Below are 21891 nucleotides of genomic sequence, written 5' to 3' on the forward strand. Positions count from 1 at the left end.
CTGGTTCTGGGGGAGCTCTGGATGCGCTGCTGGGGCCTGAGGCCTGTAGGGCAAGAGAGAACTCCCCCTGCGCGGTGAGGCCGGGCTGCAGGCTCAGGTACAGGGCCGGGGAGCCTGGCCTGCCACTGCAGGTCAGCCCCTGCTCACATTCGGGGGGATGGGGTCATGCGGTTCCCCCTGTGGTGTGTAGCCAGACTGGGCGCAAGAGATCAGCAGAGAAACGGGCAAGTTATGGCTTGGATGGGACCAACTTCTGCTGGTCCAGGCAGGGGCACTGGAGACACGTCTGTTAGTCTTTAGGGTGCCACAGGACTCTCTGCTGCTTTGAACCAAACTGGAAACCCTGTATGTGATGGAAACCACTTCAAGCCAGGGGGTGCGGCAGCCCCCCAACCCCCCTAGGTCCAGCGCCAATCTAGGGGATCCCTGAGCAGCCGGGCCCCAGGGCTGACTCGGCCCAGCCCCGGGCAGAGACGTGCTGCACTGCTGTGACCCCCGCGGGGCCGGCCAGCCCTGGAGCCCCCGGCCCGCACGGGCTAGACGCCGGGGGCTGGACGCCTCCGCCTGGGAAGCCCGCCGCGGCCGGGGAGGCTGCCGGCCCCGCTCTGCCGGAGGGACCGGTCGGGCTGGAGCCGCGCCAGCCCCCGCCCCCGGCAGGCAGGTATAAGGGCGGCGGGGCGGGCGCGCAGAGCGCGGCGCAATGGAGCTGTGGCCGTCCCGGAGCCTGGCGCTGCTGCTGCTGTGCGCCGCCGGGGCGCTGCTCCTGCTGCCCGCCGGGGAGCCCGGGAGCTGGGGCCGGGCGCTGCCCCTGCTGCTGCTGCTGGCCGGGGGCGCCGCCCTGCTCCGCCTGTGCGCCCGGCCCCTGGCCCTGCGGCGCGCCCCGGAGCGCGTGGGCTACCTCCCCGAGCCGGGCTGCAGCCGCCGCCAGGCCGCCCGCCGGGCGCGCCGGAGCCGCAGGGCCGGGGACCTGCCGCCCCTCTACCCCAACGGCTGGTTCCGGCTGCTGGACTCGCACGGGCTGCCCCGCGGCGGGGTGCGCAGCCTGGCGGCGCTGGGTGAGTGCGGGCCGGGGGTGCAGCGAGCCGGGCTCGCGGGGGGCCCCAGGCAGAACTTCGGGGGCGCCGCTGCTGGCAGCAACCCGGGGCTGGCGCCCGGCTAGGGGCGGGGCCCTTCTGGGGGTGGGGGGCTGCAAAGCTAGCCTGCCCCTAGTCATCCCTCGCAGCCCTGGGCCCTTGGCTCTCACCAGGGTGTCAAGTGACATGCCCAGGTGCCCCCCGCTGCCTGTCCTGGCCACCAGCACCAGATGGGCTGTGGCAGTAGGGGTGCTCCTTCTGATTTCAGTGCGGGGGCAGGGCTTTATTTGTGCCAGGGCTGAACCCCTGGCACCTCTGGGCCTGGCAGCTCAGAGCCCTGGCACCTGCGCATCAGTTGTGAAAGTAAAAACATTGTTTGAGTCCCAGCACCTAATTGCTTGAGCCCCACACTTCTTTCACTACAAATTAAGCACTGGTGGGGGACATCTGCCAGCGGGGGCCCAGTGGTTGCTTAGGCCTCTGGAAGCTCTTGGATTTATCTGAAGGATAACTTGTCAAACACAGTCTTTTGGGAGCACTTGCAGGGATCATTGCCTGTGTGGCTAATAACAATTCACATAGGTTTGCGTTGCTATCACAAAATTATCAACTTTGTTGGAGCCAAGAAAACAGTGGAATTTTTCAGACCTAGGTAGTAAGCTTTTCCCTCCTAAATTGAAACTTGTTGAAGAACAACACTCTCTGTACTCTCAATAAAAAGGGGAAAAAAGTCTGATATTCATCTTGGAATTTGCGTACCATTGCTAGTTGGCCTAGTTTATTGTACATGATCTGTAGACAGCCTGGTACTTTGCAGATGGTCCCTTCTTAGATCAGACTGTTGTGCACGGCTCCCGACAGTACTTGCAGTTTGCAAGTAATTTCTGACCATAGTGGTAATTTGTGGCTGATGCCGGACAGTTGGTCACATGTGTTGACCAGACTGGAAGTCTGATGTCTCTCCCAGCCTGAGTAGGTACGAGCAGACACTCCCTGCTGGCATTGGGTTGAGCGAGCTCCTAGCATGATTTGCTGACATTTGCTCTGGCTGGTTTGCTGTACTCGCTCCAGGTGGGTGTGAAGAAGTAGGTTGCCCATGCTTCCTTGCCATGCATACTCCTGGTCAGGTGTGCACTTTCATAGATTCTAGGACTGAAGGGACCTCGCGAGGTCATCGAGTCCAGTCCCCTGCCACTTTGCACGCATTCCCTTTGCTCCTGGGGGAATTCTGCACCAAAATAATGAAAAATTCTGCGCACAATATTTTAAGTCTGCAAATTTTATTTGTCAATAAATAAATGTGGAGGCTGCAACATGGCACTGGGGAGCACAGGCCACTGGCTGCACAGAGGTGGGAGATCACCCTGCAGATTCCCCCCACCCCCGCCCCGGGACATGGACTCACCGGTGAGGCTGCACCTGACCCTGACACAGCGCACGGGCCGGACCTGCCCCAGAAACATCCTCCATGCCAGATGCACCAGGTGTGGGCAGGCAGGTTCAGCCCAGCAGGATCCAAGTGTGTGGGGGGATCCAGGTGTGGGGTGAGGGTTCTGCATGAGGCAATCTGGGTGCAGGTGGCTCAGGAGGGTCTGAGTGGTGGGGGGGTTCTGGATGCACAGGGGCTTGTTTGGGGTTCTGGGTGCTCAGCTGGTGAAAGTGGTTGGGGCTCAGCAAGGGGGGTCGGCAGGGGTGGTCTGGGTGCTGGGGGAGTGGGGCTTGGTGAGGTGAGGGTCCAGGTGTGCAGGGCTCACCCGGTGGTCCAGGTGCAGGAGGGTGTGGCTAATTGGGGTGAGTGCAGAGGGGTCTGGATGCAGAGGGAGTGGGGCTCAGTGGGGGGTCTGGGAGTGGGGCTCAGCAGGGGACTTGGCAGGGGTATGGGGGGGTCTAGATTCACAGGGGTTGGGTGCATGGGGAAGCAGGATGGGGATGGGGTGCGGAGATGGACAAAATGGTGTTGGCTTTCTACTGCCTGCAAACATTCTAGCTAAAAGAAGTTTTGGGAGGACAGCATGGCATTGGGAATTAGCATGTTTGGGTAACAGATGGTAACAGCAAGTTTAATCCTGATCATATTGAATTCCTAGCTGATTACATGCCTGTAGCCGAGATTGTGTACTTCATAAAGCAGGGGCAGTGTAACCTAGAGCATGTACTTGGCTCAAAAGGAGATGATTGCAAATCAAAGACCATGGATGGTCTAGCTGATCTGATAACGAATAAAAATTATTTCTACAAGCTCAGACTGGCTGCTTCATAATCAAAGGATTATGCAGAAAGAAGTAAAAATGGAAAAGGTGTATGTGGTTCAATTATTCCCAATTGAAACATGTTCCTGCAGCACTTCTCAAACATGTTGCCCCATCCTGGCGGCGCAGAAGTTAATAGGTAAATGTGCAAATGGGAAGAAGGTAGTGAAGTCTCTGAAAAAAATCAGGACAAATGCAAGAAAAGGCAAATCTGGAAGGAAGAAAACATGACCAAAGGATGATCTGCAGACATAGGTGACGGTGGATTCCAGTCTGATGAGTGAGAACAAAATTGATGCTGCACAAGAAACATCAAAACAGTGGAAAAACATGACAAGGGGATGAGCCCATATAAATCTGTTCCCAAGCAAAAAAAGGATGTCCTCGTTTGCACTGGATTAGTTTGATCCAGGAACACCACAATTTTCAAGGTCTCCCCAAACAAACTGACAGTTCTGTTGGAATCCCTAATAAGATATTTACCCATGAAGAGTGTTCAAGTATAGAACATTCAACATTCATGTTGAAGACATGAAGTCTCTCTTGGACCGAATTGGCTGTGATTTCCGCCATGAATATCTACAAGCACAAGTGTGGTGCTCAAAAGTGCAAACTGTAGCAGGCCCATCTCCTGAAGATCAGAAAGTGTGAGTGCTCTACAGAGTTTCAAGGAACATGCGAAGTCTGACCATGTTCCTAGTGAACAATCTGCAGACATTTCTGCTCGCCCTTCTGAGCCCTCCTTAGCTAGTGAGGATGTTGATTTGGGTTTGTCAGACTTCAGTGTCCTTGACTCTGTAACTGACCTAAGCATTGGATTGTTGGGGGCTGGAGTCTCTGATTCTGGGACAGAAAGTTGCCCGTTGGTTGCTAGTGTAATTGTTATGAATGTTGACATTGAAAGCATGCAGCAGAATTTTGAGTTTGATAAGGCAGATTCAACTTTTATTGGCAGATTCTGTCTGCTGTCTTTTGGTAGAAAAGAACAATTAATTAAGAACAAGACTTTTCACCTAGCGAACAAAGGAAGTATTAAAGTGTGGTTTTGTCACAACTCTTAATGGAGGTTTACACCAGCAATCCTAGCTGATACACGGTTCGACTTTTGCCTCGTTGTTCTGTTTCACTTGTTTGCTTTTCCAGCCGAATTCCTCATCTTCCTTTGCCAACTATAAAACTGGGTTCACAACCTTTCTCCGCTTTAGCGAACGAGTAGGACAACATGAACATTCAAAGAAACACATGGAAGCAATCACTCACTGGATGGAACTTTCAGAAAGGTTGGAAAATGGTCATACAATTGACAGATATGCACACCTGCTATCAGATGTAGCAGGACATATGCCATAATATTTTGTTGTCTCCTGACTATTTTGCTACAGGTTCACACAAGAAATTAGACTAGTCTTGTAATGGTAGATTGTTGGGCTTACTAGAATTGCTTGCAAGGTATGATAGTGTGGTGGGAGATCATGTGGAAGCTATTAAGACCTGTACCACAATGGTGATGTACTTACCAAACTGAATTCAAAATGAATTTATTGGTAGGATCCCAAGAAAGGTTAGGGAAGTTAAATGCTTCTATATTCTGTCTAACTAACCGTACTCTGGACCACTCCTGAACAGAACAAATGTCTCGGGCATTAAGGTATGCTGAGGTTTTGAAGTTGAGAGCTTTGTAGAGTTCATTGATATCCACACCAAAACAGGGCAGAGTGTTATGAAGGTTATTTTAGAGAAGATGAAAAAAAGATGGTTTAGATATTGCTGAAGCTATGACAGTGGAACTCACATGGCTGCAGCACACAGAGGTGTTCAAAATTGAATTCAGCAGAGAAATCAATATGTGTCTTTTGTTCTATATGCTGCCCATTCACTGAATTTTGTTGGGGAACAACCATTGCAGCATCTTCTCCAAGTTGTTCTATTTCTTTTGAATTGTCCAAAGATTGTATACCCTTTTCTCTGCTTCTACTAGTCTTTGGGATGTTTTGAAAAAGCATACCACCATTATATTAAAATACCAAATATGACAAGATGGTAGAGCAAAGGTAGAGGCAATCCATCCACTACGTAATCAGGTTGAGGATGTTTTTGGTGCATTAGATGAGATCAAGGCTTCACACCAGAACTTAAGCTGGTAGCTTGAGAACAAACAATTCAAAGTTTGTTTGTTTGGCTGAAATGTGGTCTAGTATCATACCAAAAATTAAAGTTTGTGTGCAACAAACTGCAGCGTGTGGAACTTGAGATTCAAATGGCTCACGGTTTACCTGGTGGCCTTCAAGCCACTTTACTGGAGTTAATCTTCTGAGTTCATAGCCTGTGAAGCCATAGCTTCCTTGCATGCAGAAAAGTTAGGAATATCCCACAGCTCAAAGAACCAGTTTTGAAGGAGGAAAGTTAATGCCAAGTGAACTTGCAAAGGACAAATGGTCATCAGATCCTGAAAGTTTTTGAATGAGAGGTTTTCAACCCCCTCTTAGACACAATATTAACACAATTGGATAGAATGTGTAAGTACATTGGAGTCAATCAAAATTTTGCTTTTTTTTTTTTTTTTTTTTTTGTGATGGGCAACAAACTGAAAAGTATCACCAGCAAAGACCTAAAGAAATGTGCTCTCTGCTTGCTAAGTTTCTACCCTAAGGATTTAAACACTGAGGGTTTTTGAGATTGAGCTCTTCACCTGTTTCTCCAAGCAAATCTTTAAGGATGATTTAGAAATGGAAGCACAAATTGATCTCCTTAGCCACTTTCACAAGAGGTCTTTACAAGCAAGTTTCCCTACCACAGAAACAGCACTGAGGGTTTTTTTTCTGTCTTCCTGTAACCATGACTGCTAATGAAAGACGTTTCAGCAAGCTAAAGTTAATCAAGATCTATCTCAAATGTCTGTGGGACAGGAAAGGTTAAGTGATCTGGCAGTTATTCCTGCAGAGAATTCTGAAGCAAGACAGAATGGGATGAGCTAATTAATGAGATTCCTAGCCATCTCTGAAGCAAAGTCCCTTTGTAAAAGTACTTAGTGGTTGTGGGGTGGTTGGGGTTTTTTGTAGTGGTGGTGCGGGGGGTGGATTTGAGGCTGATAATACATCATGTTTTCTTGCACAGAAGGTGGTACAATATTAAAAGTTAGTTTTAACTGGGTTCTGACAAGTATTAAGTCTTTCTAACATGACTCTGTATTAGACAGGCCTATGCATTTATTTTTATTGTCCCTTAACTTTGGGAGTATGTGGTTCTGGATAATTTAAATCAATAGTTCCCATTCTGTTTAGTACATCGGCGTACTAAAGGTTGGTTTGGTCATGTTTCCAGTAGTATTATGTTCTCACTTAGTTTTATTATATGCACTATTTTTTGTTCTCGGTGCAATGTTAGAACCAAGTATTCTAGGTAGTTTGTATTAATAATTAACCCTTTATTGCCTGGAATGGATAGTTAAAGGGCAGTTCAGCTGTCTTTTTCCAGAAGCATTACCTTGCTCTCTTAGTTGTATTCCATATCTCATTTTTTGTCCTCTGTGCCATGTTGAAACCAAGTATTATTAATAAAGCTATTTCTTGCCCAGAATGGGCACTCGAAGGTTGGTTCAGAAGGGTTTTTCTATAGTATATTGTTCTCAGTTACTCGTGTTATCTGTATCATTTCATTCTCTGTGCAACTTTGGAACTCAGTGTTCCAAATGGTTTTAGTAATGAAGCTATTTATTGCCTGGAATGACCAGTTAAAGGTGGATTCAACCAGTTTTTTCCATTAACACTGTTATTCTCACCCACTTGTATTATATGTATAATTTTTGTAGTTGTGCAACTTGGGAACAGACTGTTCCAGGTCCTTATTGATGGTTAAAAAGGGTTCTGGGCCAGAACCGGTTACTCACTGGGTGCTATTAATAGGCTCTCATTCTTAGAATATTTTCCTCAAGATTGTCTAACTATATCCATGGTCTTCAAAATCAGGTTTATTTACTAAAATGCTGTTCTGGGCCATTCCAACTCATTCTGGATTTTACCCCCTTCTGGAATGACCAGACTGGATCAAAGCCCAGGTCCTTCTAGGCCAGTGTCCTGTCTGTGGCAGTGGCCAACGCCAGATGCTTCTGAGGAAGGTTTAAGAGTCCTGTAGTAACAGATGTGGGATAACTTGCCTCCGACATTCGTCTCTTTGCAGGAGGTTGCCCTGAAGCAGGAGTTTAACACCCTTCCAAATTCAGTTGTTGATTATAACTCTGGATAATTTTGGTCCCATATAAACAATCACTTCTTGAAGCTTCAATTCTTGGTCTCTGTGACTTCCTCAAGAATTTAGGGCCATGACAGCATTGAGAGAGGCGTATTGGTCTCCCTTTAATAGATGAGAGCTGAGGCACCGTGTATACGTGTCCACTGCCTGGAGGAGCTTTGAATGGGGGAATGTCTGCATCTTGGATCTCCTAAATGATGGTTCTGGTGTGTGGTTTACAAACTTCCCCATCAGTCAGGTTATGGAAGTGAATTAATATTCGGCTGTGAGGTTTGGCTGTCTGCACCTATATCCTGTGGAGAGCTCCTGTGACCAGCCGCCTTCCTTTCTGAGAATGGAGACTCCTAGGTGCCTTATAAAACCACCTCAGCAAACTGAGGATGCAACAGTGACACCAGCAAAAGTCCTGGCTCTTCCTTCTCATACTGATCTGGTTTCCTGCCACCCGCAGTCCTCCGCCTGACTCCATATGTGCTAAATTAAGCAATTTAATTAAACTTGACAAATTTGTGCTGGAGCCAGCAGATTGATGGGTAGATAAGCCTGTTGCTCCACCCTCAGCCTCTGGGTCTGTGGGTGTTTTTATGACTTCTGGGTGGATAGCATGAAAACATTCAACTGTTCTTAAGGAACCAAATTGGGAATACAGAGATCGAAAGGACAAATACATCAGGCACTGGACGTACGAGGAATTGACTGTCGCCACACCTCATTTCCAGGTGCCTAGAAAATCACTGGGATTCATAAAGCCTGAGTTAGGCCCCCGGCCTCCCTGTACAGTGAATTGGGCGAGGGAGGCACCTCAGAATGGGATTCGCAGCAGGCTACCCAGCTCCTCACCTCGCCTAGCCAGCAGGAGCTGCCCAGGTGAGGGGTGTGTCCTGAGCCCCACTCCCCTCCGGGAGTTTAGCACCTAATTCGGGGCAGCAGGAGGTGCCTGTCTCTGCTTAGGATTCTCAGTGGCAAACCCTCTCTTGGCAATAGGTGCTTCTGCAAGAAGCTGGGGGTGGGGGAGAGACTTGGGTTTCCCACACTATCTTCCCCCAGTTCATGCATCGCTCTGGGGCTAGAGCATCTGGATGTCTGGCGTGGGGCTGCAGTGCGCACACACTGAAATTGAAACCGAGGGGCCATGGGAACTAGTACTGCAAAAACATAGGTGCCAAGTGACTTTAGTGCCTACGGGGCTCACAGGCTGCTGAGCAGGGAGGGGGTTTGGTGAATCCCAGTGGGGCCTGATTCTGGGATTTAGGTACCTAAAGTGGCAGTTAGGCACTGAAGTCCATCTGTGAATCCAGCCCCTGAATTCTAGTCACTAAAAGGTCCCACCCTCAGAACCAAGGTTTCTAAAAGTCTCTTAATATTTAAGCAAGACTCTGTCTGTAGGAAACAGACTTTCTCGATTGGGCTTGTAGAAATTGATGGCAGAAGTTTCAAGGAAAGCTGCCCCCTAGCGGCTCTTTCTTGAGAAGAATACAGACCACTCCCCTCCGCCCCCATTCACACGCTCCACACCAAATCTTACTTGGTTTCTAAGCTGGGTTTGCTTTAATCAAAGGAGCCAAACAGCCATGGGCCTAGTGGCAGGCAGTATTGCCCAATTACTCATCCTACTGCAGTTTCCTTGACTTGAGGTTTCTACTTGGTCATTCTAGTGGACTACAGGCCAATACCAGGCTTTCCCAAGCAGAGAGCTTGTCTACATGGTGATTTAGTGTGCAGCAAGGCGGGTTGGGACACTAGCTTGTTGTACACGAACTGCTCACATGGACCCTGCAGCTTCACACTAAAAGTCCTGTACTACATCAAAGCACACAGCACTGTGGTAACATGCCATAGGAAACTCTTCGTGCACACCAGCAAAGTCCCCATGGGCCGGCCACTGCTCCACAGGCTGATGTGCTGTAGAAGTTACAGCCCTCCAGGGCAGACTAATGCACCGTGTAGACAAGCCTTCGGGCTTGGTTTCTGTATACAGGAGATTCGGCAGCTTCCTCCAGCAAGAAGCTTAGAGCCATGAAGGTAGAGAACATGTGATCGAAAGGTCAGATATATTAGTTTTAGAGAAGCTTTTTTTTGTTTTTGTTTTTAATACCGTCCAGGGCCCGTTACAGTTCTAAGGGGACCAGGTAGTAAAGCAAACATTCCCCAGGCCTTTGAGTTAAACAGAGTGACTGTGTGTGGAATAACTCCTATGCAAGGGTGTGAAAGCTGGCTAGAGAGGCTTGATGTGCAGGGCTGGATTAACTCTCCTGTGGGCCCAGGGCTATTAGATTTTTGTGGAGCCCCTGTATACAAGTCTTTTTCCTAGGAGGGAGTTTGGTGCAGGAGGGGTTTGAGGCAGGGGATTGGGGTGCAGGGTCTGGGAAGGAATTTGGATGCAGGAGGGGGTTCTGACCTGGGGTTGGGGTTGAGGAGGGGGTGCGAGGTGCAGGCTCCGGACGGGAGGTGCTTACCACAGACGGTTCCTGGCCGGTGGCGCAGCAGGACTCAGGCAGGCTGCCTGCCTGCCCTGGCCCCACGCGGCTCCGCAAGTGGCCAGATGCTGGCACATCTCTGCGCACTCCTGGGGGCAGGGGGACAGCTTGTCTCCCTGTGCTGTCCATGCCTGCAAGCACCGCCCCTGTAGCTCCCAGTGGCCAGGAACCAGCCAGGGGCCGCAGAGACGTGCCAGTAGCCAGTCGCTTTTGGGAGCGGCATGGGGCTAGGGCGGGCAGGCAGCTTGAGCACCCCCGTTAGCAGCCCAGAGATTGCTACCTGTGATTTATTTTTGCAGGGCCCTCCTTGAGCCGGGGCCCTGGGCTACTGTCCCTAAAGCCCTGCCTTAATCAGGCCCCGTTGACGTGGCAATGCAGGGTCTGTGCTCAGCATAGCTCATGGCAGCTCTGGTGTAACTGAGGCCAGGATCTGGCCCTGCTAGCTGTGAATTACTTTGGTTTGACCCCTGAGCCAGAACAGAATCCCGGTTCTGTGATGCCAGCAGGGCATGGCGAGGGGGAAGAAACAAACTCACTCGTGGCTAAATGATCCTCCCCGACTTCATGTTAGATGGGCCAGTGTTACACACGCGCTCTTCGGCGCAGCCTTTCGGACGGCCTGAGGTGGTGAACTTGCAGTGAAGTCTTTCATCTGACAGATGCTACCTTCCATCTTCAGAGCAGTGGAAGCAGGGGGAAGATAATGGCTCCAGTGGACTGCCCAAGGCCAGGGAATTCCCACAGCTGTTGGTACATGAGGTAGCGCTCGGAGACCTACCGTATGCTGAGCTGGGAGGGCGCACAGTCCTGAGCCAGACGGGGAACCCCAGGCAGGCTCTTCCCTTTCAGAGTAGAGCTGTCCTTTAAAAGCAGGCTAGGCAAAGCACTCAAAGCAGAGCCTGCAGTGGGAGGGAGACTAGAACCTACGGAGACAGCTTGGGAAAGCTCGGGCACCATGTGCTGGGATGAGATACCCAGTCAGACACTCGGAGAGGAATAATTGCTGCATCTGTGCACTTACGCAGCACTGCTAGTCTCCGTGGAACTGTCCCATCTTGAATACAAGTCGCTAGGTGGGTTTTGTTGGCTCTTCAGGGGTAAAGCTCACATCCCGTCTCCTTACTTCAGTCTGTGTGGAGTGTTGTACTGCTCCCTAGAGCTCTGAGTGGCAATAGCATCTCTATTCCCTGCACCGAGGGACAGGAAGCTGTGAGGATACTGGTCCCTGTAGAGACTGTTCAGAACTGAACCAGCTCTTTTCCTGGCTTGTGAGTTGTTTCTTGCTTAGCCCAGGTGGCAGAGCAGAGAGGCTGCTCAAGGAAAGAGAGTTGACTCTAGGACGGATCATGTAGCGCCTGCAAGACAGCGTGAAAGGGAGAGCACATGGCTCTGCCTCTTATCCCCAGCTACTCCCTTGTGCACCTTCAGCGGGGGCCAGGCAGAGCTGAAGTCTTTGTACAGGGGCAGTACAAGGACCCTGCCGAGGCAGTAAAGCAAGACTTTGGAAGGTGGGAGGTATGGCGTAAGAGTTGGACCTAGCCCTGCCTGCATCCCAGCCAACAGAAATGGCCAGACGTAGAAGCAAGAGCATGCTTTCCCCTTGCCCAGGGTGATGTGGCAGCGGTGCCTTCACACCGCCAACCAGCGCTCCTCCCTCGGAGGGGGAAAGGGGTTGGCACGGAATAGCCTTTCTTCCCCCCTGAGCCTGCTCCCAGACCCCCTGTCGTTGGCACTCTAGGCTGATGTTTCTGCCTTGAGAGCAGCTCTAAAATAGGTGCCAGAGGAACAGTTCAGTTAACCGCTCTGTGTAGTTACACGGATCCTTCCAGTCCCTATACATGATTGACTGGCTACAGCCAGAATGGCACCAGAACTAAACAAAGGGCATGTAAACCAATGTGGATTTAGTAACTGACTACTGCTTGTAACTGTTGCCCACTCCCCTAGGCCTAGGAAATCTGCTGGTTACAGTCCTGCTTGTCTCTTACAACCACACATTGGGTTCCTATAGCAATCATTTGGGTTTTGTCATCTAGGGTAGTCTCTTGTTGCATCCAGTGGGTTTTGTGTCTAGCATATTGTAGTGTTTGAAGCCTTCCTGTTTCTTCCTACTGCAGCCATCCCAGAACCATGCTAGCCACGGAGTATGTGGCATAGAAATGAGCTGCCTGAAGGACTGCCCTGTAGGATTTTGGGGGACTCACTCCCCTCCCCCCCCCCACCCCCCGGGAAGGCAGAGTGCATCACTTGGGATAATCCTCATGCTGCTCCCTAATGGCTCAGGGTCTAATCACCTGACCTTGGGCCTGTACTTATTCTATCAGTTACTGTCAGGCCGGATACTTGGAGTCAAACTTGAAGCCGTCTTTTGTGCTGTCATGATCTGTACTGCTTAAACTCCTCCTCCTAGTCCCAGATTAAACAGGAAGGGGAAAAGCAGGCGATGAACTTGGCATTACATTTGCTGTCTCTGACGGCTGCACAATAAAACTTTCCTGAAAAGATCTGGCTCCTGATACGATGGACCACATTCTGCACTCGCATCCAGTTAACTCCCTGCTGTCACTGGGGCACCGTAGTATAAAGAGGGGCAGAACGTGGCTGCCTAGCAAGCCCTGCTCTTTCCTGAGGTATGTCTTCGTTTCTAGGAGTCATTAGCGTGACCTGGTTTCAGAATACACAGAAACTGACAACAATCCTGTTAACTGAACTACTAGGAAACGCGTGGGTAAAAGGAGACCTCTGAATGCTCCTGCTTTAACTGTGTTGTGGTAGAGCCTGTTCTTTTCAGTTGAACGCTGCCATAGCAACAGTACAACCAACCATGGGATGGGCTAAACACCAGCCTGAAAACGCTTGCCTAGTGTTCTCTGGCACATCCCTCAGACGCTGAAGATCTGCCCTGCACTGCCTTGACTATACATCAGTTCTTTGCATTGCCCCGCTGCCTTCTCTGGAGGCTGGAGTGGCCAAAGAGGTATTGGCTTCCTAGGCAGGAACCTGGGAGAGTCTAATTTAAGTAAAAAGGCAAGTGTCGGGTTTGCTTGGATAATGCAGACCTGCCCTTTATTTGCAGCAAAGGAAGTGGGAACAGAACCACCAGGACTGTAAAACGAAAGAGGAAACCTGGACGAACCAGAGGCCAGTATGATGGTGCTCACCATCTATCAGGCATGGCCTAAAGACAAACTGGTGGGATTGACTCTTGGAACTGGAATGCCTGGACAGGGGGGTCTAACATATAGTAGAGGCGGTGAGTGTCAAATGCATGGCCATGGAGAGCAGTGACAAGCTTCTGTGCGTAAGGATAGCTAGACTAAAAATATAGAAACTGGTCACCAGATACAGACAGTGACAACTAGATATCTATGTACAGCACCTAGCGCAGTGGGTCCTGGTCCATGGCCTATAGGTGCTCTGGTAATACAAGTAATAAGGGATCCAAAATGCAGCAGTACAAAGGTGCTGGATTTAAAGAAAGCAAAAAACTGAGGAACGAAGGAAAAGCTCTATATTTGGTAAGGGAAATAAGATTGTTAGAGTGGAGAGGAGGGTAGTGGGAGGCCCAGAGAAGAAGGCCGAGGGCAAGAGGGAAGCGGAGCTGGAGATGCATGACTGGGAACAAGGACATATTGCACTCTAGTCTGGCAGGGATCCTCCTCAAACCCTTTGTGAGTTGAATGGTTTATGGGGCTTTCAGAGCACAGTTAGTCACTGCCCACCAGTGCTTTCCACATGCAGCCTGCAGCACATGAGTGACAACTGCAGGACTCTTAACTCCTGAAGGCAAATGTAATTGCCAGAGGAACTCCTCTTACATCCCTGCCTCTCCCCCACCTCAACCCCGCCACGCCAGAGCTCGATCACTAAATACTTGGAATTCCCCAGGAAGCAGAAACCTTGACTAGTAGCATTCCCCTGACACCCACTGGGGGTGAACATTTGCCTATGTAAAACAGCAGCTGGTTTTATCTCATTCCACAAGTGGCATTCTGCCCAACTCCGCTGCCCTCCAGCTGAACCTCCTCGCAGCCCCCACCTGGTGTGGATGCAGTCCTGCTAGGCGCTCAGAAGGTAGGGCAGCCGCAGGAGAGGGGGAGCAGTGGGTTGTGGTGCTGTCAGAATGGCAGGTTATCCTTGTACAGCTTTCCTTTCATTTACCCCGGGTGGCTCAGTGTCTCTCTTAGTCTGGGCCTGGCAAAGACCGGGCCTCTTGGGCGGGAGGTGTCTAAGCATCCTTAGGGGGCAGACTGGAGGTGGTGCTAGCAGTGTAGGGAGGGTGTGGGGGGCTAGAGAGAATGGTGCCTGCCCCAGTCCAGTGAGTTTGTTTCCCCTCAGTCAGAGGTCTGGGAGCTGTACACAGTTCTCCTATTGACCATTCAGTTCAGACCATTACACTCTTTTTAAAGACATTACTTGACATATACACAATAACGTGATATACAACCAGTTGATTCAACTGCTTAATCGTTGGAGTTCAGACCCTCTGTTCTCCCTTAAGGGTGTCTGGAACCTGATCGATACACAAAGGGAAAGGAACCCAGGAACACAAAGGAAGTTGTGATTCTCTTTCAAAAGCTAGTACTTTGGACTCTAAGGCTATGTCTACACTGCCCCACAAGTTGGAGTAGAGGAGAACCCCATTTATCTGACATTCCATTATCCCACTCTCCATGTTAACTGAACTACCAGTGCACACAGGTCCAGAAATGGGCAATCTCTCCAGTGGCCACTAGTTGGTGCTGCAGCATCGCACTTTCCCATTTTCTGGATTATCTGAATTTTTGATACTCTGATCTGGCTCTGGTCCCAGTTCGATCAGAGAAATGGGGTTCTGCTGTACAGGGGTATGAATAGCAGTGTGCACCAAAGTGCTGCACTGTAACTTCCCCATGTGGATGCCGCAGATGCAAACTAAAAGCTTCCTAGTTTGTATTAATATAGCCCCATTTGAAGAGGACGATGTTAAGGCGAACTAGGGGCCGTTTAGTTCATGCCCGCTGTGTCCGCACGGGGGAGTTACAGCGCAGCACTTCGGTGTGCACTGCTATTCGCACCCCCCTTAGTCGGAACTGCAGGGAAGTGTAGACGAGCCCTAAGGCACACTAATAAAAAAATGTGAGATTGTTTACTCACAATGTCCACTCAACAAGGGTAGAAAGATGGTTTAAGTACTTGGCCCTGCATGGCAGTAGGGGCTGTACCAGAGCAAGTCAACTGCTCTCCTCTTACTTCCACACCAGGGGCTTGATTAAAAAACCAGCTGGGTTCTGACTACAACAAAATGTCCCTCTCGCTATCCGATGCAAATGGGCAGCGGGGCATTGGGTCACTGTCTGCCCCTAGGTCATGTTCACAGTGGGCCCAGCGTGTGAGCTGCTCCCCCCTGCACACTGGTGCTCTAGGGTTAGCATTCTGTCTGTCCAGGCTTGCTGGGATGGAGAAGAAGGGGATTCCTCTCCCCTCTCCGCCCAGACAGGAATTCAGACAAAACTCCAAGCATAAAATCTCTTCCTGGTTGTGGCTCTTTGACTTTGCTACAAGCTAAACCCAGGAACAACGTACCCTTCTGTAAAACCCTGGAATTAACGCCGACAGGGTATCGGTGCAAACAAGCCTCAGTAATCCATCGTTGCTACAGTTAATACCTGGCCAAGAAGGCTGGTCAGAGCGTGTGATGAAGGTGGCGTGTGCTGAGGAAAAACTCCACTTGTACGGGATTTTGGAGGCAAGATAAAACTCCCAGCATCTGAATTTAAATAAGGAACGTCCTTGCACGTAACATGCCATGTCAGTAAGTGCTATTAGTCAAATCCTGCCATTAACACGCTTGGGCGTGGACAACGGCTGTCTCACATTGAGGTTTGATGCTCACTTGTGATGGTTTTCACTGCACTTCCCTATTTCCCATTTTCCTACCTTATGTGGCAGTGTCTCCATTCAGCTCCCAAGAGCCATTCTTACCTGCTAGCTGTGCTAAGTGATCACTTTCCCTCCTGCAGTCTTGCCACTAATGGACTCCAACAAATCCATAGATCTCACTGACGTTCTTGGTGGCAAGAGCTATTTACGAGGAAGTTTACATCTCTCATTGCAGCTTTGGGGGACTAAACTTCCATAGTGTCTTGGAACTCTGTGTGGCTTCTCTACAGCTAGAAAGCTTTCAGTCTCAACACTGCTTCTCTGTAACAGCGTGTTACTCTACTTCCTCTGAAGTTTCTAACATACAATGGTCACTGCCTGTTTCTGCTTCCTGAGTAGTACTTGGGTTGGAGTTCTCCCCTTGCGAACCCTCTTGCTCCACCTTGGTCAAAATTCTAGGCTTACTTCTAAGCAGGTCACCTGCATGATGTCCAATGTCTGCTTATCCCTGAGCCTGAGCTAGCTGACCTATGTACTTTCTGAATGCCTCAGCAGTGCCCAGTGTGCGGACACCTCTTTCAGAGCAGCTGTTTGTCTTAGTGCCACGCTTGTTCTTGGCACACTTTCAATCAGGCTAGTCTAGATATAGCATTTATTTAGGCATCCTCAATGGCATGAAATGCCATGCTTAGTTGATCGCCTTCATCCCTAGGCAAGAACCAGTGCTACAAACAGGCACCCAGGCTGTTTGTTAGGTTCTTTCGGTCTCTCTTTAGAAATCAAAAGAAACAAACCTGAAACTGGAGAAATGAGTACAGCAGATACTCCACAGCAGCCCGAGGGCTGTCATGGACTGACACTCCATTGCCTGAAATCATATGTAGTGCAAAATCCTGACAATTCAGAATGCAAACTACCCACAGTGAAGAGCAGTGGAGACTCAGGCCCTCCCTCACTGTTACCGCTGGGATAAAGCACTGCACAGGGCACCTTTTGGAGCCTGTCTGCGTAGGGCCTTAATACCCTAAGACAGACTGAATAAACAAGGCCTGGCGTTCTCTCATGCCATGCTGTGACCTGTATCCCTGCACCAGAAAAATGGGTCTCTTGGAGAGCTTGCTAGGCAACCGGACAGGCTTGGGCTGAAGGCTCATCCAAGCACTGTCTCTCTTGCTCTGGTGGCTGTGGAAAGTTCAGCCATGCCTTGGGCTGTATCTCGACTTTTTAAAGTCTGAGAAACAAATCCAGTGCAACTTGGTGACTCCCCCTCTCCAGATATGGGGGGTCCGAATCCCGGAATTGTAGAGACAAAGGTCAGTTGTAACCACAGTGGTGTGAGAATCTGTGATGCGTAACTGAAGAGAGATGGCATTCTGTCTCTGTGCAGTGCACCTATAATGTAGAAGGATGTCTCAGCCGCAGAGGCAGCTGCCCTTTTGCTTCTGTTGGGAAGTGGAATGTCACTCATGGGACTCTTGGAGATCTCCCTGTAGATTTCAGCCTAGGTGCCTTGTGTTCACGAACCTGAAACCTGTTTTGCTCTTGGTGGATTGAAGAAAACTGAACCATAACAGCGAGTTGCCTCTGCCGGTGCTAAGGAAACTGGATAATCCCCTGCCATGGTGCTATTGCCAGGGAAGGGTTTCCCTGGAATCACCTGGCCACAGACAGCAACCTGGGGGCTCCTGTGTGCTCTAGGCAAGGCCCGCCCCATGCCTCTACTTCACAGGCAGGCTTGTAGGGTTTGTTTTAGTCTTAGAGCTGCACTGACAGCTGGGCAGGGAAATCCAGGGCCCACTTGCACAGGTACCGACTCGACTCGTGGGTGCTCCGGAGCTCAAGCACCCACAGAGAAAAATAGTGGGTGCTCAGCACCCAGGAGCCGGAGTTTGTGTGGAATGTTTTGAGTTCCGTGCTGGTAACAACTTCTGTCCTTGAGGCAGGGAGTTGTTTATAAACAGAGGCAGGGTGAGTCAGATAACCAAAGGCTTGTCCTTAAATTAAGGCTCCTTAGATGATCCTGAAAGCACTGCCAGGCACCCCCGTTCAAAGATAGGAAACAAAGGGTTAGGAATAAATGGTCCATTTTCAGACTGGAGAGAGGTAAATAGTGGTGTCCCCGAGGGGTCTGTACTGGACCAGTCCTATTTAACATATTCATAAATGATCTGAAAAAAGGGGCAAACAGTGAGGAGGCAAAATTTGCAGATGATACAAAGCTATTCAAGTCTAAAGCAGACCGCAAAGAGTTACAAAGGCATCTCACAAAACTAGGTGACTGGGCAACACCTTCGGCCCCCAACTAAAACTTCTCCAGCGCATCATCAAGGATCTACAACCTATCCTGAAGGATGATCCTTCACTCTCACAGACCTTGGGAGACAGGCCAGTCCTCGTTTACAGACAGCCCCCCAATCTGAAGCAAATACTCACCAGCAACTACACACCACAACACAGAAACACCAACCCAGGAACCAAACCCTATAACAAACCCCGGTGCCAACTCTGTCCACATATCTATTCAAGGGTCACTATCATAGGACCTAACCACATCAGCCACGCCATCAGGGGCTCGTTCACCTGCACATCTATCAATGTGATATACACCATCATGTGCCAGCAATGCCCCTCTGCCATGTACAGTGGCCAAACTGGACAATCTCTACGCAAAAGAATAAATGGACACAAATCTGACATCAGGAATTACAACATTCAGAAACCAGTAGAACACTTCAATCTCCCTGGTCACTCAATAACAGACTTAAAAGTGGCAATTCTTCAACAAAAAAACTTCAAAAACAGACTCCAACGTGAAACTGCAGAACTGGAATTAATTTCCAAACTGGACACCATCAAATTAGGCCTGAATAAAGATTGGGAATGGATGGGTCACTACAAAAACTAAATTCCCCCTACTGTTACTCACCTTCTTGTGAACTGTTTGAAATGGGGCACCCTCATTACCACTACAAAAGTGATTTTTCCTCCCTTGGTATTCTACTGTTAATTGAATTGTCTCGTTAGACTGACCCCCTACTTGGTATGGCAACTCCCATCTTTTCATGTCCTTTGTGTGTGTGTGTGTGTGTGTGTGTGTGTATATATATATATATATATATATATAATATGTTTACCTGCTCCTGTATTTTCCACTCCATGCATCAGATGAAGTGGGTTCTAGCCCATGAAAGTTTATGCCTAAATAAATTGGTTAGTCCCTAAGGTGCCACAAGGACTCCTAGTTGTTTTGACAATGGCAGATAAATTCAATGTAAATGCAATCCCAACTATACATACAAAATGATGGTGCCTAAATTAGCTGTTACCCATCAAGAAAGAGATCTTGGAGTCATTTGCAGTACCCTGGGAGCACTATGTTTCCAGAGTACTGTAAATGTATAAGAATCCTTCTCACTGCGCCTGTATCATCCTGAACTCATTCTCCAGCTTCAGAAAACTTACAAATTATCTCCAGTAATCACTGGACAGACCCAGCTGAATAATGTAGCTGTCCTTAACATGCATCAAGACCAGGGGTAGGCAACCTTTCAGAAGTGGTGTGCTGAGTCTTCATTTATTCACTCTAATTTAAGGTTTTGCGGGCCGGTAATACATGTTAACGTTTTTTAGAAGGTCTCTCTCTATAAGTCTGTATTATGTAACTAAACTATTGTTATATGTAAAGTAAACAAGGTTTTCAAAATGTTTAAGAAGCTTCATTTAAAATTAAATTAAAATGCTGATCTTACGCCGCCAGCCTGCTCAGCCCGCATCCAGCCTGGGGTTCTGTTCACCTAGGCCTGCAGCGGGCTGAGCAGGGCCTGTGGCCGGGATGCTGGCTGGCAAGGGGCCGGCAGCTGGGACCCCAGACCTGGGGAGTGGGGGGGGTCAGGGGTCAGGGCAGAGGGCAGTGGGGATGTGGGAGTTTCAGGGTAGAAGGCTGGGGGTGTGGGGGGATTCAGGGGTGCAGGGCAGAAGGCTGGGGGCGTGGGGGTTTCAGGGGTCAGGGCAGAGGGCTGGGTGTGTGAGGGGGGGTGCAGGTCAGAAGCCTGGATGTGTGGGGGGACTCGAGGTCAGGGCAGAGGGCTGGGGTGTGTGTGTGGGGGGGGGTGCAGGGCAGAAGGCTGGGGTGCTTGGCTCGTGGGGGTGCCCCCAGCGGCTCATGGCAGGGGGCTGGGAGGGATATGCCCTCTTCCCTCCCCTCCACCCTCTTCCCTCCCCCTCCACCCTCTTCCCCAAGGCCCGTCCCTACCTCTCTCTGCCTGCTCTATAGAGCAGCGAGCACGCTGCCGCTCGGCTCTGCTCCGCTCCCCCTCCCCCTCCCCCTCCCCTTCGCAAGGGCCATCCCCGGCAGGGAGAGGGAGGGGGAGGAGGAGGGGCCGGAAAGCACCAAGCTGGGGGAAGTAGCGGGGGTGGGGGGAAGCATGCCTGCCGCAGGACCAAGCTTCTGCCTCTGCAGGGGAGAGCGGTGGGGGAGGGGTTCCGGCTCCCGGCCCCACTCAGCCCCCCCGCCCACCGCTCTCCCTTGGTCCTGCAGCAGCCAAGCTTCCCGCATTCCCCGCTTCTTACCCCAGCATGACGCTTTCCGGCCCCTCTGCCCCTCTGCCCCTCCACCCCTCCTCCTCTCACTCAAAATCGGCTCGCGTGCCATGGGTTGCCGACCCCTGATCAAGACAATACCAGGGAACTAGATGTGAATAAAATTGCTGACAGTTTCATCCAGAAAGCTACAGTGAGACATAATGTTTTTAAACGGGGATGTTAGGGTAGACAGCTTGCAGGTGACTGCAATGATTGTAATATACTGTAATTCAGGATAATGTCATTATGTAGTTCATAATGATTTAATCATCATTAACATAGTAATGGTACCAATGATAGCCACATCCAGTGACTAGAATATGAAAGAAGTGTATAAATATGCTGAAAATAACCTCAATAATAGTGTCAATAAGCAAGAGCTCTGTTCCTGATCAGAAAGAAGCCAGAAATCCAGCTTCTAATGTGCTAGTCCAGAGCTTTCTAGGAAACATCCTGGATGCTGCTTTGGCTAGCAGTCGGAGTGATGGAAACCGGCGTAAACAGTTCTTGCAAACTGCTACCATGCAGAATAGTCTGAGCTCTTCGCTGGCCATTTCACATCTGTTTCCTGAACCCTTGCAAGGGCAGTCTGATGACCCCTAGCACCTGGAAACTTGCTTGCAACAGAGGTGAACAATCTAGGCATTTGGGGGCTTAGTCTATATTAAACAAACTGTACCAGTGTAACTAGTTCCATAATAAACTGTTTGAGTCACATCATGGCAAACTAGTTTCAATGAGCTTAAGAAAGTAACTTGCCAACAAGGGTCGGGGAGTTGTATGGGCTCGTGGGGCCCATGCTCCAGGAATATTCAGAGCACGGGGGCCCAGCTCCACCAATGTTCAGGGCTGGGTCTCTCTCCCGGCCCTGCCTGCTGCCCCCGGGCGATTTAAAAGGACCCGGGGGCTCCCGGTGCCACCACCAGCAGCGCAGCAGGGCTAACACGGCTTCCTGCCCACCCTCGCTCAACGTGGCACGCCTCTCCCGGAAATGGCTGACACGTCCCTGCGGCCCCTGGCGGAGGGGGTCTCTGCGCGCTGCCCCCACCCTGAGCGGTGACTCTGCCATTGGAACTGTGGCCAATGAGAGATGCGGGGGCGGTGCCTGTGGGCAGCGGCACATGGAGACCCCCGGCCCCCCCACCTAGGAGCCGCTGCCAGAGGGGTATGCGGGTCACTTTCGGGAGCCGCCCAAGGTAATTGCTGCACCCCTCACCCCCTCCTGCACCCCAACCCCTTGCCCCAGCCCAGAGCCTGTCCCCTGCCCCTCCCAGAGCCTGACCCCTCACCCTTCCTACACCCAAACTCCCTCCCAGAACCTGCACCCCAACCCCCTGCACCCCAACCCCCTGCCCCATCCCAGAGCCTGCACCCAACACCCAAACTCCCTCTGAGCCCGAC

At 50.4% G+C, this 21891-nt stretch overlaps 1 protein-coding gene across 1 annotated transcript in view; it reads left to right on the plus strand.

Annotated features, from left to right (window-relative positions):
* The first annotated feature begins 700 nt into the window (after positions 1-700).
* Positions 701-21891, plus strand: part of LOC128825442 (cholesterol 7-desaturase nvd-like) — a 52260-nt gene continuing 31069 nt past the window's right edge. The window contains exon 1 of the mRNA XM_054007964.1: positions 701-1055. Within this exon, the coding sequence (XP_053863939.1) occupies positions 701-1055 (355 nt within the window). The remainder of the gene's footprint in view (positions 1056-21891) is intronic.

The sequence above is a fragment of the Malaclemys terrapin genome, chromosome 17 (genome assembly GCF_027887155.1).
Source record: "Malaclemys terrapin pileata isolate rMalTer1 chromosome 17, rMalTer1.hap1, whole genome shotgun sequence".
Lineage (NCBI taxonomy): Eukaryota > Metazoa > Chordata > Testudines > Emydidae > Malaclemys > Malaclemys terrapin.